Genomic DNA, 17,756 nt, shown 5'->3' on the forward strand with positions numbered 1-17,756 from the left:
GTATGCTTTAAAGTGAGGGCTCAAAGTCCATAAGAGATAAGCCACTCTTCAGGTTATAGTATGTATTTATCCTGTTTCTTAAAGCTGACACAGTTTGTGTTTGTTTCTTTTTTTTAGGGTTATGGCACTTGCCTGTAGACCATGTAAGGGAAGTCTAATGCTGCTGTTCTTACTCTTCTTTTTTCCTTTTTTTTTTTTTTTTTTTTTCCTCCTCTAGGGTTTGAAATCTAGGAGAATGGCAGACATAGACAAGTAAGTAAAATCTGTAGGTTACTCTGGCTCTCACTGTGCCCTCTGTTGTACTTCAGATGGCTGTGATCTTCAGATAGTTGGTAGACAGGGCCTAGGTAAGGATCTTCTCACTCTGGCAAAATGGGACGTTTATAGTGTGTGGAAGAAATGTTTTAAGTTGGGTTTGGGATCTTAATTATAAGTAAATCCAAAACTGCAACAAGGCACCAGTCAATATACTATGTTAGCTGGAATTCTGGAGGGGAAAACAATGTTGGTACTACTCATTACTATTGTTTCACTCTGTGTAGATTTTTTTCTATACTTCAAATCCTCATTTTATGGCATTCAAACTGTGGCTTAGGCAAACCTACCCTCAGTTCTCGAGGCCTGCATATCTTAACAAAGAGGATGTATAGAGCATAAAGAGGCTTTGACTTGTTGATATGAACAGGAGCTGAATGAATTTTTTTGTAAAAAGGATTCTTCAAAATTCTGGGAAGCTGCTAGCTCTTTAAACAGTTCTGAGATTGCTAATGTGAAACGTGAATCTATGAAGACAAATTTGGCTTTGCCTAGTACTAGGTTGTCACAGATCAAAACTGATGCAACAGTTTGCTTCTACCCACATGATCTCTAATTTGAGCTCTTTAAGCTTATTATAGTATTTTATAAAATTAACTTCTTGATCCTGTTATTGAATATTCCTAATAGCAAAGAACAGTCTGAACTTGATCAACAGGATATGGAAGATGTTGAAGAAGTAGAAGAAGAAGAAACTGGTGAAGATGCCAATAGCAAAGGTAAAGTTGAAAACAAGGTTTCTAAGCAGTCGCATACGTGCTTTCTAATGAATGCATTAAAAGGATTTTTCTGCTTAAAATTGTATTTAAATTTTAAAGTAAGGACTTTTTTTTTGTTTTCTAGTTGTGTGATTTTTTTTTTTTTATTAGTTGTCTGCATTCATTTATTTTAGTTACATTTAGTGCCAGTTCAGGCAGCACTGGCTATGTGCTTACAGGTTTATACCCTTAGGTGTATAATTGGAAAAGATTATTGTGTGTATGTGACTAGACTATTTCAAAATTAACATCAGTTAAAAGCTGAAAATGTGAAGCTTTGGGAAGAAAAAAATCAGGTCTGTATATGTATGTGTATTGCTCTTATCTTTTGATCAGTTGCTCAGTAATTTGCTGCTGAGTTGTTTGATTGTGACAGAACAAAAATTATGCTTAGTGTTACTCTTAAAATGAATAAAATCAATAAATCTTTATTCTCCTGCACCCCACTCCCCTGACAAAAAAACCTGAACATGTATCAGAATGCTTTTGTCTGTCTGAACAGTCTTATTCATGCTTTGTAGTTAATGGTTGGGAGCACAGACAGAATCTTGAAGAGCAAATAGCCAAAAGAGAAGTAACTAATAATCCCTGCAATGGAATGATTTGGGCTGCTGATAGTGTCCCATAATGTGATTGCTTGAACAGAGCAACGCTAGGGAAAAGTATGATAATTTTGCTCATGATGATGTTGGAGGCTGGAGAACAGCTTACAGTAATTAAATGGTAGGTATTCAGGTGTTGCAAAGGAACCTAGAGATGAATAATGTGGGTTTTTTTAGTGATTATTTCCAGCTATTGTAGGTGAGGATCTGGGGGGAAATTACACTATAGGAATCTTGGAGGGAAATTGGATTTTATAAATCAGAAACGTTTCAGTAGTAGGGAAACTTGACACAGTGTTAAGCAATTTTTGCATCTGTAATTCTTGCTTGTCTAGTTTACTAGTGTATTTTTCATGCACAATTTTTCCTTAGGTTATACTGATTAACTTTTTTTTTTTTTTTTTAATCTAGATAATTCCATTTTTAAGTATGTCAAAGGTCCTTCTGTGGGCACTAAGCAGTCATGCTTTAAGGAAAAAGCTCTTTGGAGAAATAGTGTTCATAGATCCAAGAACTTGCAAAACAGAGTATGTGATTGGATGTCAGTTTTAGGGGATATGGCTGTCTGCATAGGCATACCATGTGTATGATGTGTAGACTGATTTGGTAATAAAGAATACCTGGCAACAGACCTGAATAGCACAACTGGGTAGATTTTCAAGTGTATAGGAAAGACTAATGAATAGTAAGACCAGAGAAAATTAGATGCCTTGACCAGAGGAGTAGTGTTGACTAATGTGAGGTAGTATGTTTCTAAGAAATAATTACAGCTTATACATATTACAGCTATATACAGTAATAGAAACTGATTGCAATCATTATGGAGAAACAAGGCTGCTCTTTTGGATGTCACTTGAAACATAACTTTTCAGTATGGAATTTCAGTGCTAGGACATAAAAGTGGAAGAGAATATTCACATGTGGTTACTGTAGTGAAGGGCATAGAAATAGAAAATGGTATGCTAGTTCTAAAAGCTTATTATTCCCTTCCTTATGCATCAGGAAGGGTTCAGATGCTTCACTCTAATTTGAATGTATCAGAAGAATGCTACTATCTTATAAGGAATGCAAAGAGCTTGCTTGCCTATCTGTAGATGTTGGGGTAGGGGGAAGAAGGCAAAACAGCATGATAAGAACTGGTTATAAGTTGCTATTAAAAAATAAGAAGTTGTGAAATTCATTTCTGCAGGTTGAGGCACAGATTTTGAGCAGGAGTAAAAGGTTTGGTGTTAATATGGATAATGAGAACACTTAGGCTAGGAATTTGTGTGGGTTTCATAGTTTGAAACAGGTTTCCCATTTGGACAAAGTGCTTTCTGAAGATGGTGAAGGTGGTAGACTTCAAGGACCTAGTAGTCAGTAGTGTATCAGACTAATGACTAATTTATTCTTTTGCAGGAAAAATAAGGCAGACATGGATTTACAAAGCCAAGTCTATATTTGTTCTGTTTCTTTCCATTTACCTAAAATGAGATGAAAATCCCAATTACAGCTTTATTCCCTTCTTAAAGTAAAAGCACAGATTCTTCTACTTTACCTTTCTGTAATGAATTAAAAATAAAAGCAGTCAAGGCAAAACTGATGCCTTCAGAGGTGTCAAGAGACCTTCCCTTTTAACAAAAAAAAAAAAAGCTCAGCTTGCTGAGTAGTAGCCATTTTAATCCAGATGCTGTTTCAATGTGCAGAATACAGTGGATTTGATCCATGCTTCCCAAATGGAAAGGTGTTTGAAGTACTATTTTGCCTATGTCTTTTTACACGTGTATGCACCGTAAATGTACTGCTTTTGTTTAGTATATAAATTCTTTTCTTTCAAGATAGTCTAAAAGATGCACTTAATGTAATTTCTTTTTTATTAGCTCGGCAGTTGACTGTACAGATGATGCAAAATCCTCAGATTCTTGCAGCCCTTCAGGAAAGACTTGATGGTCTGGTAGGCACATCTACAGGCTATATAGAAAGGTACAGTAATTTTTCAGTATGAGCTTTAATATAAACAGTTCTTTTGTTTTCTCAACAGTATTGTCTGTATCATTAACAGTCATAAACTACTGTACTGCTCAGATAGCAGGAAAACTGATATAGTCTGTAAAATTGCAGAGTTTTTGTTTGAGTTTTTATGAACAAAACAATATTTACAGTGGTTGACCTTGTCCCCTGCCTTTATGATATGGCACACTATTAAAAGATAGTTTGCTGCTACTTAGAATGTCTTTCGTAGCTTTGCCTTAATCATGAAAAATCAGTTAAGTATGGACAAATACTTGGAGACCTACTGTGTCTCATATAGTAATTGTTTTGTTAGACTGTAACCACTAGTTAGTAAAATTAGGAATGTTGTTAGCAGTACATTGCACGGTCTGCTTACTTGATCTTCATTAACAAATAGAATTTTTTGGTTCTCATGTGATTTCTGGTTGTGTATGAACATTTTGCCACATCCACAGGAATTATAAACCATGCAACTGTCTTGCTGTAATACAGTCCTACATTGCTATTGACTTGAACTGGTGCAGCTACTGAGCAGCAGGCATTGCTGTTGCTGCTACTCCTACTCATACTGCTTTCCTGTGATAGATGGTAGTGTGGAAGAAAAGCCTATTTAACTAACAGCCTTTCTTAATAAATACTGGCCCAAGAAAGAGCATGGAGTCAAAGGGTACTCAGGTTCTCTCTCCCAGATACTGTACACTATGGGCTTTCTATACACAGTATGTTTCTTGATTTATTTTTTTTTTTTCCCAGGTCTTAATTAACCTCTACTGATCTTTCAGGTCCTTGACCTAAGAAGTGATAACATTGATTTACATGTCATTTTTCTAGGCAGCTGCTCTCTGAGATACTGTACCATTTCTTCATCAATTCCAAGTACAGTAGTGCATTTTTTTAGCATAAAAACATTGCAACTTTGCCATTGTACCGAACACTTGCAATATGAAAATAACTGGAAAATGTGTGTAACTTGAGTCTGCACTTTCTCAACATACACATGCTGACTTAACCAGGCTTTACAGGTGGCTCTTAAATGTCTTCCCAAGTATTATTTTTAGCTTAGTTATCTACAGAGTGTAGACACTGAGATGGCACAGAAGTCAGCAGCAATCTGGGATCCTAAAAGTCAGTTATGTGAGCTGTTAAGGAACTAGATGCATAAGATGGTAGGGAACTAAATAGGTTCCAGGAAAACATCTGTCTGCTCAGATTAGAATTTGCTAATTGCTTGGCAGCTATCCAATAACTTACCTCTTCACCTGTGCCTGGCCACAATGATTCTGATGAAACACTTTAATAGCGCACAATTTCCCTCAGATGCTCACAGGAGGTTCTGTTCTTGTGTGATGATAACCTTTTCTAGTGGCTTATATTTAGAGCAACAGGTTTTACTTGCTATTGTTGTACTTCTGCAGTCCAGTTCAGGTTTCATGGTCTGCTTCTCCATTTTGGATTTACTTTAAGAGCTGTCTCTTTCATGAAACTACTTTTCTTTTTTATAAAAGTACAGAGTTTGTAAAGGTAGTCGATATACAAATACTGAAAGTAGCAGTGGTTGGCATGGACTGTAATGAAATGCAGCTTTGGCACATGCAAAAGACTGTAGATTCTCAAACAAAGGGGTTAAAATCTTTACTGTGACATACTGGAGCTAGACATTCTGAATGTATAGGGCACTACCTCTTAGGAATTTCACAGTCCCTTATATGCAATTGCTAAGGCCAGTATTCTTAGTGTAAATATACACATGTGGCATTAAGTGGGTGATCATTGTGTGACTTACCTGTGTGGTCATATGAATTTTTTTCCTTTGCACTTTTTTCTTGAACTAACTGAACTTTCTACTTAAGTTGCTGTTGGACCTGATACTGTACTTGAAGATAAAATTACAGCAAGTGATTAACTTGACTAAATTCTGCAAAAATGTCAGAGTAATGAGAATGGTATCAACCCTTTATGAGCATACATATCTAAATTTAAGCATTTTGGTAGTTAGTGTAATAGATGTACTTTTGCCCAAATTGGAAGGTTAAGGGAAATCTTGATTTAATGGTGATGTGCATATTATCTTAGCAACCAGAAATAGTATATTCTTGTTGAGCATAAAGCTATTGAGGAGAAGGGTTCTGCATTTTAATGTGAAGAAGGATATTGAAAGATGTGCCTGTTCTATCTAGTAGATGTAAAATAGCCTTAGTAATTAATATGAACCCTCAGTGTGTAACTTAAGCTAATATGTTCTGGATTACTTCTTCAAACCTGAAGCTGATCCTAACAATTAAAACCAGTTTTTTTTACTACTGTGTTGAACACTGCACAACTGCTTAAATAAAACATATATAGGAAGTTAACATCATAATCTTCCGTAACCAGTTTGTCCCACCTCCCAGGCAAGGGAGGCTCTCAGCAATCTACCCCATGAATCTCACTGCTCACCTTGATGTATGTAACTTTCTGTCCTGACATTCAGTCTATGTTACCATAGTTTGCTAAAGTGAAACTAGTGCTTAAAGAGTTGTAGCTGACAAGTACTTATAATGAATATTGCCTTAATTGCTTTCCTTTTACACATGTATAATGCAGTGGCTCATTTAGCAAACCAGTTCTGGCTTGCTTTGGGAGTGACAGTTAATATGTTAGAAGGCAGTAGTACCAGCTGCTTGCCTTGGTGAAATAAAATTGTGAATTTTGAAGGTTACCTTCCTTAGCAAAGAACAACTTGATTGTCTTGAACATTCTTTCATAATACCAAGCCAATTAGCAATAAGACCTTTTTTAATTATACTCAATCATATGAATTTACTGTGCTGCTCGTTGATAATGTAAAACTTGTTTTTTAGTATGAAGTTCTGTTGCACAAGTTCATCTCATGATTGACCCAGGTGTTTGGGATACTCTGATTCTAACTGAGGCTTAGTCACAGTTTAAAAGCCTGTGCTAACAGTTTCAATCTGCACAGTGCAGTGGGTGATAGCTTTGATTTGTGGGTCATAGTTTTGATTTGTGCAGCTTTCTAAAGCTTAAAAGAGAGTGTAAAATCTGTTTTGATGCAAGTCGCTTAATTTGCAAGGGGACTGGTTAAGGAGGGGTCAGTATGTGCTTAGAATGCAGTGTTAGTAACGGTTCTGTCACTGAATTTTTCAGCTTGCCTAAAGTTGTTAAAAGACGCGTGAATGCTCTCAAGAACCTTCAAGTTCAGTGTGCACAGATAGAAGCGAAGTTCTATGAGGAAGTTCATGAGCTGGAAAGAAAGTATGCTGCTCTCTATCAGCCCTTATTTGACAAGGTATTTTACTGCTAATCTGTTTTGTACTTAAAGGCTCTAGCTAAAACACAAGGGAATATAAACTGAAAGCTTATTCATGTTCTCAATTACTTTGGTCTTGTATGTGTCCATGCAATTCAGTTGGTACAGCTTTACCATCCATGTGAATATCAGCTAAGATAAAGAGCGAGAAAGGTTCAGTTTGTTCTGTGGTTACCAAAATCACTTCAATATACCAGGTCTCAACTTGTTAACTAAGCAGGTATCAGATGATGTGGTAACCTTTCTGGAACTTTGGTGTTTGTTTTAGTGCATTAAAAAGCTCTTAATTACTGAGTTGTCTTCTAGGACTGGAAGAAAAAATTTTGATAAATAGTTAATGTATTACTAATTGTGTAAGTTTAGGATTAGGAATTTATTGGTTAGGACATTGTTGGTTGCAGTAACTAGGAAGTTTGAACATGTTCTTGGCTTAATCTTCCAGCGAAGTGAAATCATCAATGCAATTTATGAACCTACAGAGGAAGAATGTGAATGGAAAGCAGATGTCGAAGAGGAAATTTCAGTGAGTATCTTTATCTGTTCTCATCAATATCTCAAGCTTTAGCATGAAACAAGATTTAATACAGTAAAGTAAAAAAAAATTGGGTGCATAATGATTGCTTTATAATAATTATCATAATTTTTCATGATTGCTTAAAGCATGAGCATGAAACTTAATCTGTCCTGGTATCATCATAAAACTGTTAATGAACCTTCTGGTGACTCTCTTAAAATTAAGAAAAACTAAAATTTTTATCAAGGAGGAAATGAAAGAGAAAGCCAAGCTTGAAGAGGAAAAAAAAGATGAAGAAAAAGAAGACCCTAAAGGAATTCCTGAGTTTTGGCTGACAGTATTCAAGAACGTGGACTTGCTCAGTGATATGGTTCAGGTAGGTAGTGGTCCAGGCTTGTTTAAAGTTATGTTAGTATTTAATCCAAGTGCCTTTAAGAAAGGAGTAGCAACAGTACCTTACTTGATGCATCTCTAGGAACGCATGGAACAAATACTTGGATGTCAACTGAGAGCACAGAACACTCTGCAATACCTTCTTACTGTGTTACTTGTTGAACTTATTTTACCTTACTAATATACCTTCTGTACTTATTGTGGTCATCAAAAGTGTATTAGATACTGCTAAAATCTGTACTTGGTGTTTGCACGGATTTAGGTTGTACACGGCAGTGGAAACTTTCCATGCAGTCGTTGTTGCCATCTGCTGGTCAAGTTCATGAAAATGTTTCAGTGCTTTAACAAAGTTCTTGTCCTACGTAAAACTCGTTCCAAAACTGGCTTTTCATCACTGCAGGGTCTTATGTCTGTGTACAATTTAATGTTACAAAAATTGAATAACCTGTGTTTTCTTTGCAGGAACACGATGAACCTATCCTCAAACACTTAAAAGATATAAAAGTGAAGTTTTCAGAAGTTGGACAGCCTATGGTTAGTTTAACTGATTAAACAAGATTACTTTTATGTTATCTGAAGATTGATCTGTGTATTAGTAGCATGGTCTGCGATACCCAATTGTCTTACGGCAATTGTGAGAAATACGCAGCTGCTTCTTGTCTTCTGAAGAACACTACAAAGACTAGTACTAGTCTTGCAGTACCATATGAATGAATTTATGCTGAATTTAACCTTCAAATTCTGATGAGATAATAACTAGGCCTTAATATCTGATGACTAAGTTTAACCTTTAAATTTTTATACCTTCAGGTACTTTTTATATAGCTGTTGCATATAATTGGATATCATTTCCTTGTCAGAAATCAGATAGCTTGTAAAGTTTTGATATTTTAAATATATAGAAGTTCTCTCTATAGGTTAGCACCAAGAAAGCTGTACATTAGGAGATCTTGCATCATTACTGCAAGCAGTATATGAACTAATAAGTACAAGTAAGCACAAGATCAATATGGTAAATGAAAACATTTGAAGATTTATTGTACAACTTGGGCAGCAAATTCTAGAATAAGTTATGTACATGCACTATTTCAGTATCGGAGGAGGTAGATATATTCCCATGAATGTATTTTTGGTTTTGGATTTTAGGTATTTAGAAATTAAAGGTATGTGTTGCTAAAGTTAATGCTCTGCAATTCTTTTTAAGAGTTTCACATTAGAATTTCATTTTGAACCAAATGACTACTTCACAAATGAAGTATTGACAAAGACGTATAGAATGAGGTCAGAGCCAGACGATTCTGATCCCTTCTCCTTTGATGGACCAGAAATCATGGGTTGTACAGGGTAAGTGCTAATAAATAACTTTAAGGCAGTGTAGCAGTTTTTTCCTTAGCATTATCCAACTGTAGACTTGCAGCTTGGGACGGTGCTGGAAAGATACTGCTACTTAATAACTTGTAAACAGCTGGCTTTGACGTAAGTTTTTTAGTGTTTTTCAGGCACTTCAATATAGTATATAAAATTATATATTTTATATAATGCATATGTACTATATATGCATATAAATAAAATCTAATCAGTATTTATCTAGAAATAGGCAGTTGCTAAAGTTGGGTTGGAAGGTGGATGGTGTTATCTTTTTGTAGGCCTTTAGCTTTTTCAAATTTGTTGGATCACTTTCAATCTCTTTTGTATTTGACACTCAGTGTTTTGGGAAGTCTGTTCCAGTTCTTCCCATACTGAAGTTGTCCAGTTTGTTTTGTAAGTGTTGAATGTTTCGCCTCTGAGTCTTTTCAGTTGATTGATTTGAGAAATGAAGAACTGTCATCTCCTGTTAACTCCAGGTTCCTCATAATTTTAAACAGTTGTCATACTCCTTTCTCTGTGATGTCTTTTGTTCCAAAGTAGCTGTTATTCCTTATACTAAACAATCTCCTTTTTCTGTACATGACCCCTTGTGAACAGAAGGATGAGAGAAACCTGAGTTGTATATAATTAGCCTTATGGGTACATCAAGGTTCTGTATATAGCCTGTTCATGTGTCTTTAATTTTCTGACTCATCTTCTGAGTGTTAGTAAATACTTTAGAGTCTATCACTGTATAGTCAGGGTTGGTTTTTCCTGTATATTAATCTGCAGTTACAGTTGCTGACTTCCATTTACCACTACGTTTCCCAGACATTTAATGAAACGTATTTCTGCAAATACCCTGTAAGATTTAGTCTTAAGTGCTTGAGTAGCTTTGGTCAAACTGTATTGTGTTCCTCAATTGGGACAGTTTTCGAAAAGCATAAATCCTGGCAGAGGTCACTGTAAGATGAACTCTGCTTCTGTGAAAATGAGTTATTCTTAGTCCATGTTTTGTCTTTTTAACTAATACAGCCTCTTCTTATCCCAAAACAATTCACTCCCTTCCTTTGAGTCTTTAAAGGAGACTAATCAGGTATTTATGCAAATGAGGACAGTCATGGATGCAACTTCTTCATTTACATGTCCCCAGAATTATTTCTGAGTGTGAGACAAGTCTGTGGGCATGATTTTGCATGATGTAAGCAGGATAGAGTTAACAAATGACCAACCAAAAAACCAAACCGAAACAAAAGGCGGCAAAGCCCCAACAAGCAGGCAACTAAAACCAACCCAAAACTACATGTCTGTTTGATGTATTACTTTAAGGACTTGCTGATTACAATGATAGGCGTGGTAAACCTTTTGGCATATTACTAATGTGACCAAATATAACATTACTTTATAATTGATAGGTAGCTCTAAAAATGGTGCGATCCTCTTCTTTGATAGGAAACAAGGGAGAACTTGGTAGCTAATGAAAATAGCATTTCACAGATTGAGTAGGGAAGGAGGAACTTTCGGATGAAAGCACTTCAATCATAAAATGAAACTGTTAGTCTTGGTTTTGATGAATAAAGTAATGAAAAGATAGCACTGAATAAATAAGTGGAATGATAATAAGCTGCACCTGCTTTTTTTCTTTCCTCTTCAGTTGCCAAATAGACTGGAAAAAAGGAAAGAATGTTACTTTGAAAACCATTAAGAAGAAGCAGAAACATAAGGGTCGTGGAACAGTTAGAACAGTGACAAAAACTGTTTCTAATGATTCTTTCTTCAACTTCTTCAGTCCTCCTGAAGGTAAACTGACCATTAGTTTATCTGCATTAATCTTAAAGTTTGTAGTTTGTACTTATTTGTTTCTTCTTTTTCTTTTTCTACAGTTCCTGAAAGTGGAGACCTGGTAAGTTGGCTTATTTAAAATATGCAGGTGGGGGACAAACACCAGTGGAAACATTCATACCTTTATATACAAAAAATGTTTGTTGAAATTATTTGGGTATTTATTAAACCATTTCAGCTTTAAATGTTTCTGTATTTAACAGAGAATACTTGTGATGAATAGCAGGCATTTGGTTTTTCTCTATTAAAAGGATTATTTGTGGAGCTGGATAACAGAGTTCAGTTTAGTAGACTTTAACAACTTATCCTTACTGAAAGCTACCTTGTGAATTGTTAACAGTTGTATAAATGTAGTGATCTTTGTTATTAGCTTTGGTCTAATGGCTGGTGTAGGTCTGTCTGTTTGGGCATTGTTTGGATGATCTTTAATGGCTGCATATATCCAGTTTGTATTTTATGCTATTAAAAATGAAAGTCTGGAGGGTATCAAACAGTTTTCCTACTTAAAAGCAAGTTGAGGGTGGGCAAGAATAAAACTTAAACTCCAGAATTTTGTATAATTAAGCTTACTGAAGAAGCAGCCCCCCTCTGCACAATGCAGATAGGCTGTGTATAGTATAACACATGGCTCCACAATTTAAATTTTATAAAGCAGGTCCTGAATCAAAAAAAAGCAAGCACATGGAATTCGTATAAATCTGGCCATATCAAAGTCTGTGCAACTTGCGGTTTTGTGTCAGAAATAGTTACCAGCTTATGGCTTAGGAAATAATGTTGTTTTATGCAGGATGACGATGCTGAGGCAATCCTTGCTGCAGATTTTGAAATAGGTCATTTCTTGCGTGAACGTATAGTCCCTCGATCAGTATTGTACTTCACAGGAGAAGCTATTGAAGATGACGATGATGATGTGAGTATAATGTTCTTTCAGAATGCTAAAAACTTTGAAATAAAGCTGCTTAAAGATTTTGGGTAATTTCTGACTTCGAATGTTGGTATTTTTAGAATGGGATGTGTCAGCATTAGTTTCAGCTGAACTTCCTAGAATAAAGAGCAGCACGAAAGTAATTCACTTTTGAAGTAGTGACTTCAGAGTTTTGTTGCAAAAGGAGTGGTAGAAGCTGAACATTTAGAGGATGTCTGAGGATGATTTTGCGTATAAGGCATTCCTAGGGTGGTGTACCCAATACTTCGGTAGAGTTATAATGAGCTGCCAGAGAACAGATTAGTCTAACTGGTCAGCTTCTTCTTTGTGCTTACAGTGATACTGTGCAACCAAGTTCCTTGAGATTCAAGCCTGATCCTTTTGGAGGGTGTTCTTATTAGAAAATGATAGATAAGCATAATCAAATCATGTGAAAATACTCAAAGTGAGCTCTGCAAAAGCTTGAATTAAGTGCTTTAAAAGAGCTAAGCTTGCAAAACAAACCACAGAACTCCAGAACTTTATATGGGTAAAATATTTTCTTGCCTCTGCACAAACAAGGACAGTTTGACACTTAAAATAGCTTAGGTAAGTCCTGCCTTAAAATTTATTTTTAGAATGTAAAATGGTAGCTCTTAGTCCAAGGCCTTGGCTGGGGGAGGTAGGAGAGGGAAGTAACTGACTGCACAGATTGCCTTAGGCTTTGAGACACTCCACTGACCAGAAGGCTTATATCACAATCTAATAACACTCTTCCAGTGTTGTATGTAAGGAACTTAAGCTAGATGGTTTTCTCTGCCAGAGCATAGCTTAGGAGATTGAACATTGCTCATGTTGATACAGAAGACACTTTTAAGTCTGTCAATAGGAAGTTCTCTTGGAGCACAATATAATATGGTCTCTGGCATCTACTTGAGTTATCTGGGCTGTACTTAAGCCATAAATGGCTGCATTTATGACCCTATCAAAACCTTTTTATTTTCTCTCCTAGTACGATGAAGAAGGTGAAGAGGCAGATGATGAGGTAAGTTGACAGATGGCCTTGATTTAAATAATTTTCCTTTTATATTTTATCTGAAATAAGAGTTCCTGTAGGTTTTTGAATGCTCTGGATGCTAAGTTTAAGTATTACCTATGAATATAAGATGCAACACATCATTTTGTGGATCTAGGGTGAATACTTAAATCTAAAAAAAACCAACCCCAAACCAAATGAAGACAACCCTAAGTTATCTTACAGATTAAGTTGCAACTGATGTCAAAAGATGTGTTTTGTGGAGGTCCAACTAGTACAGTATGTGTAACTTAAAATGGTAATGTATTTAAGAGTATAATTTAATCTTAATTTTAATGAAAATGGCTCAGGAAGCTGAATGTGTATAAGGCAGAGAAATATAAACAAGTGTTTTCTTTCAGGAGGGGGAAGAAGAAGCAGATGAAGAAAATGATCCTGATTATGACCCCAAAGTAAGGAATTATAAAGAATTTTTGAACTTTGTATATGCATACTCACACTTAAAGATTTATGTAGGTTAAATATTGATTCTTTTTTTTTTATTTTAAATACTTAATCAGTAGTTCCTAAGATGAGTGTATTTTGGCTAAGGCTGTTTGTCCCAGTTCTGACAGACTAATAATGGTAGAGCAACTTTTTTGAAGTTCTTTCTCCAAGAATCACTTTGTAGAAGTGACTTTTGGCTTTGAGCACTGAAATTAGTCAGGCTTGGTTTTCTATAAACTTGTCTTGCAGCAAGTTGCTGCTAATCATGAAAATGTTCTGTAATTGTAAAGCCACACAGAGAACTGCATAATCCAGGTTCAGTTTTGGGAACCTGTCCTATGCTGACCCTGGCAGAGATTTTTCCAGCAGAATACAAGACTGAGGCTTCTTCAGGATAAATAAGTAAATAAATAGCAAGTCTTTTATTGATTGAGGTAAAAGTGAAGGTGCAGGAATGTGTTTACAGCCAAGTACTGAGATGTGAACAGCTGAGAGCAACTGTCTGCTTTTTTATTCCATGGGAAGGGCAGGTTCAGCTCAGTTTGCTGAGAAAGTGATTGTGAGCTACTTGGTTCACAGATGTTTTCCTACCTGAGGAAAACTATGTTTGGCCACCTGAAAGCATCTGATGGCAGGAGCTGAAAGTTGCAGTCATGAAAATGAAGTCTGTGAACAAAAAATGTCTGCTGAAAAATGTGCTTGCAATTTTGAATAAGGAGGCAGCATGTTTTTCAGTAGGAGTGGTTTGAGCCACAATCAAAACACCCTAGAAAGAATTACATAATCTCAGTATTGTACCTAGAAAGATGTAGGGTATAGAACTGTTAATTAAAATGTACAGCCTGTGTTTCATCTGCTGTAGTGTATTCAAATTGCTTCCTATTCAAGAAGGTTTTGGAATCATAATAAAACAGCTGCAAGATGGGCTTCTTGTGTTATGTCGCCACATGTAAAGACAGTGGTATTACTAATAGTAGGCTATTAATTTAAGGGAAAAGATGAAAGAAGAATAATGAAACTTAAGAAAGTAGGCTTAGTGATATTAATAGTTCTTTTAGAACACTAGTATCTGTAAACTGATATTTCCTTTTTTCTCAACAGAAGGATCAAAACCCAGCAGAATGCAAGCAGCAGTGAAGCAGTGTGTATGTGGCCTTGAGGATTACCTGCACTGTAATAGCCTAAACACAACTATTAGTTACTTACAGCCTTATGTTTTGTATCTTGGTAGAATTAAGTAACCAATTTGTTAAAAAAAAAGAAATCAAACACATAAGAACCAGTTTAAAATGTAGGTTCAATCTACCTAGCATTTTAACAGTATAATTTTCTGCCAATATGTAGAATGCAGTAAATCCCCTAAAGCATGAATGTTAATTCATTGCTACATAGTTTGGTTCTTGTGAAGTCTTTGTCATGTAGCTATTAGACTGCAGCTGTGAAGATTATCAGAACTGTTAACTGAGACCAATATTTGTTTAGAGAAAACTCTCTCCTGAAGAACCAACCAAAGTATTTTTCAGCCCAGTAGTCGGAACGGGTTTAAGTCTGCTTGCACTAGCTGTGCCTTCATTACTTTGTTATAGAACTGGCAGTGACTTGTACTAACTAGGAGATGATGATGCGTTTTGAATTTGACTACTTGAGAAGATTAGTATAACTTGTTTAATTTCCAACGAGACCACATTAAACAGTCATAACTGTCAGCTTGTTTATGCTATGGGTTTTGTATTTTATGTGACATAGTGATCTACAAAAGAAACCTAGTCATCATATTAAGGTTATTGTTTACCACTGGGGTGTGAATAAAACCTAGTATTTTCAGAAGCTAGTCTTGTTTTATTATGATGTGTGTATCTGCATGTGTAAACTGGTAAGGCATATCTTTCATGCTGCAGTTCACTCTTTACGAGAAAAAAAAGTTGAGAGTTACTGAGAAGTAAATTATATAGCATTTTAAAACCAAACACAATAGTTTGGAAAGTTTGAGCCATACTTTCCACTTGCAGTGTGATACTTGTGAATCTGAGCTAGATGTTTCAGTGATTGGTCAACACTGCCATTTTGAAGAAGACAAGGTTTTCAAAGTGGGGCTAGATCTGATAAAGGACTTCGGTATTGCTGTGCCTGACTCTAAGGCAGTGGTCATTAGTATGAATTCTGGAGCCAAGAAAGATGCCTTGGATTTCTGTGTAGACAGAGCTAGGTTGTCCTGAACAAAACCTGCCCTGCAACCTAAGGGAGTGCTAGAGCACTTAGTCGTATTCTACTTTGTGCTCACTGTGTCAAGCATCTACAGAGGAGAAGACAAACCCCAAGGGAATCCCCTCTCCTTACCTGAAGTTGTTTTCCCTGTGTTTATATCTGCATGTTCTGGTTCATACTTTGTTAATGTTCATTGTCAGTTGAAACATGGGCTAGATGGTCATTCTCATGACAACCTTGTCTCTAGCGTAGAAGTGGAGGTGCTGGTGAGATGTGGCTTTGAATGCATTCAGCTTGAAGAAACTATGACCTGATGCCTTCCATTTGAGTTTTCCCAGTCAATAAAATGCTACTGTGTTCTGTGCAGTCTTGTCATTCACATAACTCTAGAAGTTCTCATCTTCTAAGCAAGTGCCCAGATAACTTTTTGAGGGATGGGAAGGTCCTTGTAGGGTTGGAAAGAAAGATCCAGCTAGCTACAGATCCATTTCTGCAGTGGCTGCTCTTTCTTTTTCTTGCCTTTTTGTTTGTTTCCTTACCACTGATATGTGGACTTAGCTGTAAAGGATTAAAGGGCCGAAAACAGCAGGGCAAGCAGGAGGCAACAGTCACAGGAGGATAAGGCTGGTGGAAGAGTTTCTTTAGCATGTCTCTTGCTTGGAGGGTAAGTAATACAGAATGAAGCTTATCCCAAGTGCCCTTCTGAATCCCCAGCCACCATGAAAGGAAGAAGGTCAAATGTGCTCTCACTAAACTGATGTTTATTTTCTGTTTGTTAATTCCTTGAAGGCTCAGATACCACTGCTTCATTTCAGAATCCCTGTCAGGCTTAATCTTTTTCTTCTCCATGGAGTTCGGAGCAGGAGCTCTTGCCATCTGTGTACAGAATAGTACACTTGAAGCTGTGCTCTTAAGTGTTTTTTTAGTTAACACATAGATCATAGTGTAGAAAACTAGAGTAATGAAGTTACACACTGCGTGGTAGCTGTGTGTTATATAGACATGGTTGTATTCTTGTGATATAGATCCTGACCCTGCCAGTTGTTTGTGTTTCACTTGGTCTCTTTTCTGAATGTCTCCCAGGGTGCAGCTTAAACTTAAAATTCAGGGCATGTGGAGACCAGACTGATAATATGTTATGAGCTTGAGCAGTCATTAATACGGGGCTTTGGGGTTCATACTTTTGGATATGAGAAGTCTCTGAAGTCCTTACTTAGATCTAGCCCATTTTTACTAACAGCATTTGGCAAATGTATTTTGAAAAGAGAAAGCACTGTTGAAGGTTGTCCAATGAATTTCAGAAGTCAGTGTTCTTAAGAAATTTTTGATGGCTTTCTCATTGAATATCTTCATATCATACAATGGGATACAGTATTTGAAAAGGGAAGTTTATAGATGTTAAAGCTTACCTGCAGCCTGCAAGATCCAGAGCCATGAATCCATCTCTGTCAACAGATTTTTGGTAAGCTGCTCTCCAGATTGACTTGCTAGTTCTAAATCAGCAGTTCTTGTGCTCTGCAGTCTGCAGCAAAAGGAAAGGATATAATCATACAAAATGAGGTGCCAGTTCTTACGGTGTCAGTTAAATAAAAACTGTTTTGGTGCTTAACGTAGTTTTGTGCTCAAAGACACTTGTTTAGCAATTCTGAAAGGCAGTATGTAGCAGGAACATTAAACTTTCAACATTGATTGGCGTATTGTGACTCCTTCTTTTCACTTCTCATGGGTTTATACCAGCAGTAGAGAAACGCTTCTTTTAGTATTTGAGGGGGATCAGTTACCTTGTTAACAAGTTCAGGCTAGGAAAATGTGTCACTGAAATAAGATTTCTTGATCAGTTGTTGTGGTACTGCACCCAAATTTAAGATCTGTGTAACGGTGTCTTCTGTCCAGTTTTGGTTGCTATTTGGGAAGAATGGGGGCTTGGTGAGGACAATGGCAGGAGAATTAACTGAGACTTTGAATGACAGGGAAGGGTGCTGGGAGCTTATGCTTGATAGAGAAGGATCCTTCTTTTGGTAGTTCTACACTTTCAGCAAATGTATGTTAGTTTTC

At 36.4% G+C, this 17,756-nt stretch overlaps 1 protein-coding gene across 2 annotated transcripts; it reads left to right on the plus strand.

Annotated features, from left to right (window-relative positions):
- Nucleotides 1-221: 221 nt before the first annotated feature.
- NAP1L1 (nucleosome assembly protein 1-like 1) lies at nucleotides 222-15,327 on the plus strand. 2 transcript variants are annotated; one of them, XM_010018059.1, is made up of 14 exons: nucleotides 222-252; nucleotides 946-1,034; nucleotides 3,535-3,637; nucleotides 6,812-6,953; nucleotides 7,417-7,497; nucleotides 7,736-7,864; nucleotides 8,344-8,415; nucleotides 9,086-9,225; nucleotides 10,883-11,028; nucleotides 11,112-11,131; nucleotides 11,858-11,980; nucleotides 12,987-13,019; nucleotides 13,412-13,462; nucleotides 14,598-15,327. In XM_010018059.1, the coding sequence occupies exons 1-14, from the start codon at nucleotides 236-238 to the stop codon at nucleotides 14,631-14,633; spliced, it is 1,182 nt and encodes a 393-aa protein (XP_010016361.1). In that variant the 5' UTR covers nucleotides 222-235; the 3' UTR covers nucleotides 14,634-15,327. The 2 variants fall into 2 exon arrangements, with proteins under 2 accessions (XP_010016361.1, XP_010016369.1); XM_010018067.1 differs by having other exon boundaries at nucleotides 13,415-13,462.
- The last annotated feature ends 2,429 nt before the right edge of the window (nucleotides 15,328-17,756 follow it).

This window comes from Nestor notabilis, unplaced genomic scaffold (genome assembly GCF_000696875.1).
Source record: "Nestor notabilis isolate BGI_N333 unplaced genomic scaffold, ASM69687v1 scaffold34310, whole genome shotgun sequence".
NCBI lineage: Eukaryota > Metazoa > Chordata > Aves > Psittaciformes > Psittacidae > Nestor > Nestor notabilis.